General features: G+C 45.3%; 1 protein-coding gene and 1 pseudogene across 2 annotated transcripts; one reads left to right on the plus strand and one right to left on the minus strand.

Moving 5' to 3' along the window:
• The first annotated feature begins 3815 nt into the window (after positions 1–3815).
• TNFRSF6B (TNF receptor superfamily member 6b) lies at positions 3816–7985 on the plus strand. 2 transcript variants are annotated; one of them, XM_069072629.1, is made up of 5 exons: positions 3816–4337; positions 4846–5010; positions 5174–5555; positions 6118–6312; positions 7038–7985. In XM_069072629.1, exons 2-5 carry the CDS (start codon positions 4978–4980, stop codon positions 7334–7336), a joined length of 909 nt encoding a protein of 302 aa, XP_068928730.1. In that variant the 5' UTR covers positions 3816–4337; positions 4846–4977; the 3' UTR covers positions 7337–7985. The 2 variants fall into 2 exon arrangements, with proteins under 2 accessions (XP_068928730.1, XP_068928729.1); XM_069072628.1 differs by having other exon boundaries at positions 3817–4346.
• A 279-nt stretch (positions 7986–8264) lies between these two features.
• Positions 8265–12713, minus strand: LOC138149529 (small ribosomal subunit protein uS8-like; annotated as a pseudogene).
• Between the last annotated feature and the right edge of the window lie 91 nt (positions 12714–12804).

Raw genomic sequence — 12804 nt, forward strand, 5'->3', positions numbered from 1 at the left:
CACCAAAACTTTCCAGCCTAGGTGAGGGCTTAATCCTCAGTCTTGCTGGAGGATTGGAATGGATATCCTTTCATTGCCAGTTTGGTTTATTTTCTCAAGGGAAGATTTGTGGGGATTAGAACTGTCCAATCTACAATCAAAAAGACTGAGGCAGAAATATGAGCTAAAGGATCCACCATCCTCTAATGAAGTGGACCTCAAATCTTCCTCTTGCTCTAAGATGCCCTCCTTTTCCAAGATCTTGTATTTATGGAGTTTGATGCCCAAATGTGCAAAAGAGGCATGGTAAAATACAGAATTTCATTCGTTGACATATGACACATAAGCTAAAATAAGCAGCACTGATGTGTCAGGAGGGTCACAAGTTGGGTGAATCAAGGAATAACTCTGCTGACCTAGGTGGTCACAAGATGGATAGGCTCCTCCTTAGGTTAGGCAGGAGGAGATGGTACAAACTATACATAGGCTCCAAGAACATCTTGGGAGTGTGGGGTGGAGGGACTTTCCGTACCATGCCACACTCATGCTTGGTTTGGTCATGGAATTTAAGCAAAACAGGATAAAGATATATTTGTTAGCATTCTTGTGGTTGCGAAAGTGAGCTCCATAGCTGGTAAACAAGTAATGAGTATTATATTAAAGCTTGAGGCCAATTATAAGGCTCTCCTATTAGAATCTATATTAATATGGAACTTACACAAAATAGGCGTTACTACGTGAATATATTGAAATAATTGCTAACAATCATTATCCCTTATAGAATCAATGAACTGATTAATACTGTTTAGAGTTTGAGTAGGGGTCCTCAGTATATCAACTTACTCACCAGACCATCTCACATATCACAAATCAAAAGCTGCTCAGGGGTGGCTAGGTGGCACAGTGAATAGAGTACCGGCCCTGGAGTCAGGAGGACCTGAGTTCAAATCTGGCCTCAGACACTTATAAATACTAGCCTTGTGACCGTGGGCAAGTTACTTAACCCCAACTGCCCTCCAAAAAGCAAAAAAAAAAAAAAGCTGTATCTTTACACACACACAAAGACATGATGTTAGAGAGACTGCTTTCTGGTTCTTCACAGCTCTGCTTCAAGGTTGAGACTTGATGCTTCTACAAAGAGAAACCTTGAAGGGAAAGGAAAGGAAGTAATAGGAGATGGGGTGTGAAGTGAAGATTGGTACCAGATTGTGAAGAGCCTTGAGTAACAGGAAGGAATTGGTGAGAGGGATAGATTTTAGAACAGGGGAATCTGTCCTGACCTCTAAATATGGAAGATTAGCTCGGCAATGGCATGGAATGGAAACTGGAAGACCAGTGGAAAGAGTGGAAAAGGGGAATTGGTGTTGCAGATTTTGGCCTACTTTTCCAGGTTTATTCTATGTTGTTCCCTCCAAACTGGCCCACTCAATGTCTCCCATACACAACATCCTGTACCCATGCACAGGCTAGCCTCCATTCCCAGAGTGGGAATGCAAATACCTCTTAAAATCCCTGGCTTTCTTCAAAGCAGAGTTCAGAGATCACCCATGTGAGTTTTTCATGATTTCCTATGTTGCTAGTATCTTCCCCAACTCCCAAATGACTTTGTATTTTTTTTTTTTTGCTGTGTTATAAGTATGCATGTATTGTTTCTCCCTAATAGAATGTTAATTTCTTGAGGGCAGGATGTTAGTTTTATACCAGAATTCCCTGTGCCAGCACAGTGCCTGACACGTAATAGATATTTGATAAATGCTTCTAAAAAGCTGAAAAGTTAAAAAAAAAAACAAACCTGGCATTTCAGACTTGGGAGAATGGATGAATAAATATGCCACAAAAAGTGAAGCTGGATGGAGGAGCAAATTCAGGAGACATTAGTTAACACAGTAGAACATTTAAGCAGACTAGAAGAGAGCTGTAGGTAAGACTGGCCCTCAGAAGGGGTCAGAGTTGTAGTTGGAGATATGTGAGTAATATGCATCAATGAGAATTGAGATTGTCAAGGAAGAAGCCAGAGGAGGGGGCCAAGGACAGCACCTTAGGGAAGCACCCTCCTTATGGATTGAAAAAAGCATAAAGAGCCAATGAGGATGGGATAAGTTAGAATTTGACATGCAAAAGAGCATCTTAGGAGGGAGTAGTCGACAGCAAAGAAGTCTGGGAAGATAAAAGGAGGAGGGGGAAAGCCTTTGAATTGAGTGAAGAGGAGATCTTTGGTGATATTGAGAGCAGTGGAGGTGAAAGGCAGATGTCAAAGGATTACAATTCCTCCTTCAGAAGATTGTGGGTAGTGAAGAAGTAGAAGCATTGGGTATGGACAGATTTTTCCATTTTAGCAATGAAGGAGCTATTCTTAAGCCCTGAAAAGAGATGCTGAAAGGGGGCTAAAAGGTCATTTTACAGTAAAATTTTCCATTTTGCAAAAGAAAAAACAGACTTGGAAAGCCTAGAAGAAATGAAGCAAGAGCTAAAAAGTGAAATAAATGCTCTTGAAGAAAGAATTGAAAGGAGAATAAATAGGTTAGACCTGAAGAAATGGAATCCTTAAAAACTGAAATAGATGAAAGAAATCACATCACTGAGATAGCAAAAAATATTAGAGAACAAAATCAAATAAGTAAATAATACAAGGATCCAACAGGAAGTAGTTTTAAGTACGAATCAACCAGTCAGAATCACAGAGGAACCAGCAGCTTCTATCACAAATGAGAGATCTTAGAATACAATATTCTAAAAAATAAGTGATAGACTTAACCTTACAAAACTGGGTATAAACCTTCAAGAGAAAAATTTATTACATTCAAACATGTCTGATGAAAATATTAGAGCCAAGTATGAGTCAATAGAAAACCTAGGAAGGTAAATTTGTATGGAATTGTGTGAGATCATGCTAACATTCTAATGGGGGAGAAGTCTCCTTTCAGATCCTTAAGATCCTCCAAAGGAAACGGAGGGAGTTATACAGGACAAATAGAGGTCCTGGAGGGGTGGATTGGGTCTTTTCTGAGGGTTTGAAGAGGGGAAAGAAAAGTGAGGACAAATGAAATACACAAATGTAGAGAAGGAAGGAGGGGGCAGAACTTGAAAAAAGGTCATTTCTCATAATTAAGATTGTGAAAAGAAAATGCAAACGAAGGAGTGGAGGAATTGGCATCTGATGAATCCTACTCTAACCGAATAAGATAAAGGAGGGTTGAATGCCTACGAGTTCATCAAATTTAATAGGGAAAAAGCTGGATTAGGGGCAGGGATGGGAATTAGGAGGGAGGATCATATCAGAGAAGAAATAAGTACAAGCAAAAAATCAAAAATACAAATTTCCTGATCTTGAAAGAGGTAGTAAAAGGTGGGGTGGGGGAAGAACGAGAATCCAAAGGGATTCCTTGGATCTCCTCTTCAACAATTGGGAAATGGCTGAGCAAGTTGTGGTATGTGAATGTAATGGACATTATTGAGCAGTAATCAGTACCAAAAAATAGATTTCCCAGAATTCTGGGTAGTATGAACTGACTCAGGGTAAATTGAGCATAATCAGAACTTAAAATTTATCAGCGCAATGACCAAGCATGTCACCAGAGGACCTATGAGGAAGCATATTCCTCATTTCCTGTAAGAGAAATGATGTACACAAAGTTCAGAGACAGTCTTGGATATTGCCCCAGTGGACTCCTTTTGTCTGACCTTTATTATTTTCACAAGTAGGGTTTGGGTTTTTTTTTTTGGGGGGGGGGGTTGATCGAGGGGTAGATGGAGATAAAAATCTTTTTTTTTTTTTTAAGTACAACTAAAACTTTTAAATGCGCGAGAGAACAGGACGAAATGAAGCAAACGGGTTTTGAAAGTAACTTGTGGCATTTATCATATGCATTAAAAAAAAAAACGACGGGAAATAGATATTCAGACTTTTGTAGAAAGTCCTTTTTTCTGCTGTGTACAAAAATGCACTAGCACTCCTGGATCTGGCTGTACCTTTGCTCCCCACCACCTCCACTCCAAAAGTTTTTGTTTGTTTTTAATTTGAGGCAAGTTTCTCACAGGGGGGTTGAAGCTCAGTTCTTTCTCTAACTGGGACAGGGGAAGAGATACTTCCCTGCTCGGCCCGTTCCTTCCCCTGAAGAGAGCAGGGAGCTTAGTTTAGCGGAAAGGCTCTTCTCTGTTACGAAGTCTCCGTGGAGCGGAGGTTGAGGAGGAGGGCTTTTCCTGGGCTGGAGGTACTGAGGAAAGGGGCAGTTCTGGGGCCGAAGCCGGGGGTCCCGCCCCCTTTGCCTCCGCCCTCCCACTTCTGATTCGAGGTTCATAAAGGGTGGCTGCTCTGGAACGGCTTAAGAGAACTGAGGAGCCGTCCCGGCGAGGGACAGGTAATAGGGGTAGGTGCACATCGCCCTCTCCCTCCCCTCCAATTTATGTCATGGTCGGGAGACTGAGGCAGAAGGAGGGCGGGGCCTGGAGCTCCGCCCGAGCTAGGGCTGGGGATAGGGGAGGGGAGCGGGAAGCGGGAAGAGCTGGGATCCCGTCCAAGGCCAAAGTCGTGGCCTGCTCGCCTTTTGTTGTATGCTCTCTGTGGCAAAGGGTGCCGGGTCGCTCAGTCCGTGGTCCGGACCCTGTCCCAGCCCAACTCGCTTCAACCGGAAAGGGAGGGGGAGGCCGTCCGGGCGTCGGGCTGGGTGCTGCCCCTCTGTATCTAAGCCTCTTTGTAAAAGGTTCAGTCGGGAACCATCGTATTTACCGATATGACGGGCATACTGGGGTATACCACCCTCATGCTCTTCTTACTGGAGGTGGTGGAGAATGAGGAGAAAAACTCATCTGCGAGCAGGGGTACTGGCTCTCCCATGCCCTGGTGACTCCCTCCCCCTCCTTTCTCAGTCTTTTGTCACAGGAGGGTCCGGGGACCTGGTTCAAGAGAGAAAAGTTTTGAATCTCCCCAGCAGCATCCTCTGAAGATTCAAGAGACCTTTCTCCTTCCAGAGTTTGAATCATTCACCCCGAACAAGAACTATGGATTTCACAGCCCAGAACATAAACTTTTTGGTAAGGTCTAGACTAGCACTGAGCTCTCCTTTCAACTCTAAATGGGCATGGTGGGAATTAGTAAAGTTCTCTGTAGTGACCTGGCCCAGCCTGAGAATGGCGCCCAGAGAAGTATGGGAGAACCTCTGATTCTGACCTGGACCCCTTTGTCTCCCTCTCAAAGTGGATAGTCAGTACCCTTCTGCTGTTGCTGGTGATGCCAGGGAATGCAAGCAACTTCCCTACCTATTCTTGGAGAGATGCAGAGACCCAGGAATGGCTACTGTGTGACCAGTGCCCACCTGGCACTTTTGTGAAGCACCACTGCAGTTCCAAGAGCCCTACAGTTTGCCAACCATGCCCATCACTCCACTACACACAGTACTGGAACTACCTGGAGAAATGCCGATACTGCAATGTGTTCTGTGGGGAGCGTGAAGAGGAGGCTCAGGCCTGCAACGCCACTCACAATCGAGCCTGCCGCTGCCAGTCAGGCTACTATGCCTATGCAGACTTCTGCATTGAGCATTCAGCCTGTCCCCCAGGTTCTGGGGTGGTCACTCTGGGTAGGTGGTGAGTTCTGTCTCCTCTAGGATCCCTCGGTTTCCTTTTCCCACACCTCCTCTACCCTGGCTGGGCTGTGACCCCCACTGGTGGCCACACAATTGTTCACTTTAGTCCGTGCTGGATTGGGGAGCTAGGGGGTGGAGAGTAGGAGCACTGAGATGGTGGCAGGAGGGATGCCAGGAAGTTTCTGATTTGAAAATAATATGCAAATGGACAGAACCAGGATGGAAAGATCTATATCCCCTCCCTCATTGCCTTCTCAGCTCCCAGGCTTTGGATCCAGTGCTGGGCCTGGGGTCAGGAAGATCTGAATTCAGATCTGCCTCAGACACCTAAAAGCTGTGTGACCCCTGGGCAAGTCACTTAACATGTCTTTGCTTCATTTTCCTCAACTGTACAGTGAGGATAATAAAAGCATCCGCCTGGCAGGGTTGTTGTGGAGGCTCAAATGAGACATTTGTAAAAAGGTACATGGCACATAGTAGGTATATAGAAATTCTTGTCACCCTTCCCCTTTCTCCACACCAGCGTTCTTTACCTGACACTATCCCCTCCCCACAGGGACCCCAAACCAGAACACACAATGCCAGCCATGCCTCAAAGGCACCTTTTCAGATAACAGTTCCAGCACAGAGAAATGCCAGCCACATCGAAATTGCACCACCCTTGGCATGTTCCTCAATGTTCCTGGGACCTCATTCCATGATGCCATTTGCACACGCTGTGCTGGTTTCTTGAGCAGCACTCCTGAGCCAGGTGAGACCAGGGGCTTCCCCTATTCCTCCATAATCATCTCCTTCCCTTTGAAAAACAGAAACCTGAGGGCATGAGATTCTCTCTGAATCAGCTTCCCTACTTGGCTTCTTTCATTCCTTCACTCCCAAGAGGCCTGAGTCAGGGTGCAACTGAACAACTAAACTGGTTGGGGAAATTTACTCTCCATGGTTGGAGCCCAGGAGGCTGGAGGGATTCAGGAGGAGCCTTAGAAAAGATGAAAGAATCCAGGAAGAACAATCATCATCTTTGTCAATAGTGGATGAAAGGCCTAGAAGTAGCTTTTGTAAAATCTCATTCCCTGCTAATATTTTAAGGGCAAGAAAGCTCTCCCCATCCCACTTCTCATCTCTGTTCCACTTACAGTTTAAAGGAGATTGGCCCTTTGAAGTCCCTGATCCTGAGGTTGCTATCCACCTAAGCCTGAGAATACTGCCTTTTAGCTATCTCAGCTCAGTCTTAAACTAAGATTTCCTCAAGGGACAATAAGGCACAGGGAGGTAAGGAGCAGGGGGTCCCTCTGTAATGTGGGACCTTTCCCAAAACGCAGGGAAAGCTAGGACTTTTTAGCCTTGGTCTCTGGACATAACCCAGTCAGCAGGGATAGCAGGAAGTCATCCTCTCTGGAATGGGAGGTGATGAAGAAGAGATTCTCCCATTCATCTGTCCTTCATCAATTACCCCCCTCCCCATATTTCCCATTGCAGGTGACAAGGAATGTGAACAGGCAGTGATTGACTTTGTGGCCTTCCAGAATATTTCACTAAAGAGACTCATGAGGCTGCAGCAAGCCCTCGAAGCCCCTGGTAGCTGGCACAGGCAGTGGCCAGAGCCAGAGAGCCGGGCTGCTGTGCAGAAGGAGCTACTGCACAGGCTAACTGAACTCAGTGAGGCCCAGGGATCTTCAGCCCTTCTACCCTGGTTGCTACAGGCTCTTCGAAAAGCCAAACTAACCACCTTGGAGAGGAACATTCAGAAGCACTTCTCCCTTGACCTGAAAGACTAGATCATCTCCAACCCCTACCCCACCCCCAACCCTCAGATATGCCCAGGGTTCCAATAGACCAGCTTTTCCTCTGGGAGGCTAGACCCTGAAGCCAAGTATCCTGGGGCTCAGACCATTGGTGCAGTATCTTCTGGAGAAAGCCAAAAGGCAGTGTCCCTCTTGGGCCTCCCACCAAAAACTCTTTGGATTTATTTATTTCATAGCTAGGTAGCACAGTGGATAGAGTGCTGGGCCTGGAGTCTGGAAGACTCATTTTCCTGAGTTCAAATCTGGCCTCAGATACTTACTAGCTGTGTGACCCTGGGCAAGTCACTTATCCCTGTTTGACTCAGTTTCCTAATCTGTAAAATAAGGAAATGGCAAACCACTCCAGTACTTTTGCCAGGAAAACCCCAAATGGGGTCATGAAGAATCAGACATGACTGAAAAACAACTGCACAGTTTCCACCCTCACCAACCCTCTATTTTCAGAGGTCCCAGTCCCCCAGCTTCACCAAGGTACCTGTGGAGCTAATGGGACTTCTATCATGATGAAAAAAAAAATTTTTTATAAAGCCATTTTGTAAGCCCACTTTTGTGCCCCCTTTTTTTAGCGTTCAGCACACTTCCTGGCACACAGTAGGTGATTAATAAATGTTTATTGACTGAGTGATTGTTTCAAACCTGTCTTAAGCAGAAGGTGGGGAAGATCCACATCCCTGGGCAAACTTCCTTCTTTTTGTGAGTTTTCTCTGATTGATCCCACAAGGACTCTCAATCTTAAGCTCTTTAAGTATTAGCCCTACAATGTACAATTTTCACCTGTGCAGGTACTTTTGGGGGAAGTGTTCTTAAATCTTTGTGAGAGTGATTCCAATTTTCCCTCGTCAGGTTTTTTTAGAGTCCCAAGAATGCAAGAGCCTGGTCTTCTGCAGAGGGTTCCCTGAGGAAGCTCATTCCCAACAACATATAGACACACTTTTTTCAGCGCACTGACATAACAAATCTCTGTTCTCCAACAGCTGCTGTCCTAATAAAAGATGAAATACCTAAATGCACTATTAGAAAGGGCAGGTAAAGAAGTGTGTTAGAAAGTTGGTGAGCTGGCTTAAAGACTCCCTAGAGGAAGTGGACATTACCTGCAATTCAGAAGAGAGGGGTGTGGTCTGGGACAGTCCTTTGCAAATAGTAGGCAGTCAGAAAAATTAGCTAGGAGGGAATGGAAACCCCAACCCTAAAGGGTCCTTCTTCCTCAGCTCTGGGACCACATTAGGGCTGAGGGAGAAATGCTGAGTGGCTTTTCTCAAAACCTTCCAGCTATGTTCCATTTCCCTGAATCTGTGGTCACTAAGGCTGGCTCTTTCCATGTGAGCTCCTATGTTCTGAGGCCCCTAGGGCTTCTCTGCTGGGGCAAGTGCAGGTCTGACTGACACCACTGCTCTTTCCCCTTACCCATCCTGGCAACTTGTTAAGACCACAGAGGCCCAGGCCCAGTCACTGAGGTATAGAGAATAGTTTGGGAGAGACAGAGGTACAAGAGGAAGTGGAAAACTAAAGCACAGAGAGGGAACTGGGAGGTGGGAAGAAACTAAAGGAACAGAGAGGGGAGTGTTGCCCTTAAGGGCACAGTGAGAGAGGGAGAAAAGTAAAGGACAGGCAGGGGCAGAGGAGGGGTGTAGTAGAAGGGGTTCAGTCCTTGGGGTTCCAGTGTAGAAAGGTAAGGGTCTGAGGTTTAATCTCTTGCTGCTCCCTTTCTACCAAGTTCCTTTTCCTACTGGTGATTTCCCTCCTGAGCTATTCCTCAGGGTTTCAAAATCCCCCTCAATCAACTACTATTCTTCCTAGAAAGAGAAAGAAAGGCCACCTTTCCTGGGCTCATTCTTCTCTTTGGGCTCCTAATTTCTCTCCCCTCCCCACTCCCCCCTTCATTTTGGTTCTCGTGTACCTACAGGACAAATTATTTCCCAAAGACAGTGGGTCTGGGCCTGAAGCTAACTATCCATTGCTTAGGGGTGGGAGTATCGATAGATAAGGAAACAGGTTGAGGTCTGATCATGTGGCCTGACCTCACCAGAATCATGTCAGATTCCCATCCCAATTCTGTGCCAGGGCCAATCCCTCCCTCCCTACCTTGGTGGTGAAATTAGGGGATTTCCTAGTGCTGGCGGAAATAGTAATACCAATTTGCAAAAGCCCTTTTCAGAAATCTCTGCTTCCGGCAGGTCCTTCACCTCTGACCCCCCTCCCAGAGTTCTCATTCCCACATGCTTTCTGGGAAACTGTAACTTTTCCTCAATAGCTCTGGTTTGACTGGTTTGACAGATCTTTTTGTTCCAGACCTGGGGGAGGGGAGTCCAGAATGAGGCAAGATTTATTTCTAGGCAGGGGAGTAGCTGACTGAGGGCACAGTCCACAGATGATGCCTTGTCCCTTTCCTAGAACTTCCTCCCCAGATAGCAGAGGTTCTTTCTGCAATTTAACAAAATATTTGAAAGAAGTGAAACCTCAGGCTCCATGCCATGGAGGTCCCAGAAGAACTGGAGGGGTTAGCTCAGGAGAAACCCTTGTCCATCTGATGTCTGCCATAGGGAGGTAGGCTTTGGTTTCTTTCTGCAGTTTTCCCAATGACTCACTTAATGTGACAAATGATTCTCCCAAGCTGTGAATTATTTTGCTTGCTGGAAAATATACCCCAGACCCATACCTGACAGGCTGAAGATGAAGCCAGCACAATAGGAAGTGTCAAGAGGGCAACAGGGAGGCAAGAGATGCAGCTTTCTGCTGAATCTCAATTCCGTGAAGAAAAACTAAGTGGGAACACATTTCTGTATAGTTTTGAGACAGGTGAGCAGGGAAGCAGTCTCCTATGGAGAGAGGAAAGGGAAAATGTCCCACACCCATAGGATGTGTCTTAGCCTAGGGAAGGCAGGTGGCCCATTGGATAGAGCTCCTGGCCTAGGGTCTGGAAGAAATGAGTTCAAATCCAGCCTCAGACACTTACTACTTGTGTGACCCTGGGCAAGTCATTTAACCTGTTTGCCTCAGTTTCCTCATCTGTAAATGAGAATTTAATAATAGCACCTGCCTCTCAAGATTTTTGTGAGGATCAAATGAAGTGACTGTAAAGCCCTAGCACACAGTAAGCACTATAGAAATGTTAGCTATTATTATTAATCAACACTACCATTCCTGGAAAGGATGCTCAATCAATTGCCCTGTGGTTCCAATCAACATTACTGTAATTTTCCAAACCAAAACACCTCTCTTAGGTCACTTCAATCCTGTATGTGTTCTGCCTACAACAGAACACAAGCCCCTTAAGAGCTAGGATTATCTTGCTCTAGGCATTTCTATCCTCAGCTCTTAGCCCAATATCCACGATAAAGTACTTAATACTTGCTTTTTCATTCATGCTCATTCCCATAGGTATAGTACCAATAACCTCATGGCAAAGACCTGACTTGCACATGGACATGGTCTGGACTGGTCCAGGACTCCTTTTTCTTCCCACTTCCTGCTAGAGGAGCCAGCTTCAGTTGCTCTGAAGCCTATTCCCCACTTAGTGCTGCCCCACTAGGGGCAGGAATTGAAAGGGAAAGCATGTAAGTTGGTCAAGGTTGTCCTTCCTCTCTCCTCATGGTCTGTATGAACAAAGATGATAAAGACAAAATGAACTACGGCACAGGTTGACACAAAATCTTTTCTGTATGAGTGACACGTGCAAATGTCTGCCTTCCCTTCCTCAGCCAGGGGCTCTTTAAGAAACGAGATCCTTTGCTGGATCTTCATCTGGGCCACTCCAGGCTATCTTGATACAACCCCAGTGTCCCCTAAGACTGCCCTAGGCCCTCGTCTTTTCCCTCTATATTATTTTACTTAGTGACCTAAATCACTCTCATGGATTTGATTATCTTCTCTATGCTGATGATTCTCAGATCTATTTATCCCCCTCTAACTTCTCTCCTTACCTTCAGTCTCTCATCTCCCATTGCTTAATAGACATCTTTTTTTTTGTCCATTGCAGCATTTTATTCATATGTATGTTTTACATCCTTAGAAAAAGAATCCCAGGATTTTTCCTCCTGTGTGTTTTCGTCTTGCTTCCTCGTGGTCCATGATGCCAGCTGAGGTTGTAAGCACAATAAACCCAAACTGACGGGATGGTAGTAGATTATTCTGCCACTTTTCCAGATCTTTCAATTGAACATCAAATCTGGGGCTGATTACACCACACTTGTTTAATGGGCCGGTGAGATTCACAACAATTTTTCCTGCTCTGTGATCATCAATGATCTCAAATTCGCCAATGTAACCATGCTTCATCATCACAGTTAAGAACTGGACAATTACTGTAGAGCACGGCCTAATGAGAACCTGGCGTTTTCCTCACTTTTCTGCATTGTTGATGCTTTTGAGAGCATCTCCCAGGACATTCATGCGCACCATGGTGGCAGCGCTGCAAGATGGCAGAGAGCGCTTAATAGACATTTACACTCACCATGTCCAACACTGAGCTCATTATCTTTCTCCCCAAATCTCCCTCTCTTCCTGACTTCCCTACTGCTCTCAAGGGCATGACCATGTCTGCAGTCACCCAAGTACACAACCTAGGTGTCATCCTCAGCTCCTCACTTACTCCTCCACACCCCTGCCCCAATATCCAATCTTCGAAGTCGTATCAATTCTACATTTGCTCCACTTTTGAATATGTATGTCTCTCCTCTAAATGAGCCACCATCCTAGCACAGGTCCTCATCACCTCTGGCCTGGACCATTACAACAACCCCCTGGTTGTTCTCCCTGCCACAGGTATCTCCCCACTCTGCCCTCAAATTGATCTTAACTAAAATATGGGCTTGATCATGTCATGCCACCATTCAATTAATTCTAGTGTCTCCCAATTGCCTCCAGGAGCATAAAATCCATGTGGCATTCAAAGCCCTTTATACCCAGACCCCTACTTTTTCTGTCTTCTTACACTTTCACCTCCATTACATACTCTGCAACCCAGTGACTTGGACTTCCTTGCACAAGACCCTCCATTACCCTGTTCAGTATGTGTTCGCTGGCTCTGATGCCTGGGATTCTCCTTACTTACTTCTGCTTCCTGGCTTTCTTTAAATCTCAGCTAAAATCCCATCTTCTGCAAAAAAGTTTTTCTTATCTCCTCTCCACTGAGATTATATCCATTTTTTTTTTCATATATAGTCTGCAGATAGTTGTTTGGATGCTATTTTCCTCCCATTAGATTTCAAATTCCTTAAGAACTGGGGCTGTTTTTACCTTTCTTTGTATCATCAGTGCTTATTAGCACAGTGTCTGACATAGTAGGCACTTAATAAATGTTTTCTGACTTGAGGCTGGAAAGAGTTCCAGGGACTCCCCCTCATGACCCATACCTCTTTGAGTTGGGAACTGAAGGCACACCAATGAGACTAGTGCTTAGGAGAAAAATTATTTGCAAAAAAATCCAAATAAGACTCTGTACT

This window comes from Petaurus breviceps, unplaced genomic scaffold (assembly GCF_028583685.1).
Source record: "Petaurus breviceps papuanus isolate PSGF00001 unplaced genomic scaffold, PetGlider_PUasm1.0 90847, whole genome shotgun sequence".
NCBI lineage: Eukaryota > Metazoa > Chordata > Mammalia > Diprotodontia > Petauridae > Petaurus > Petaurus breviceps.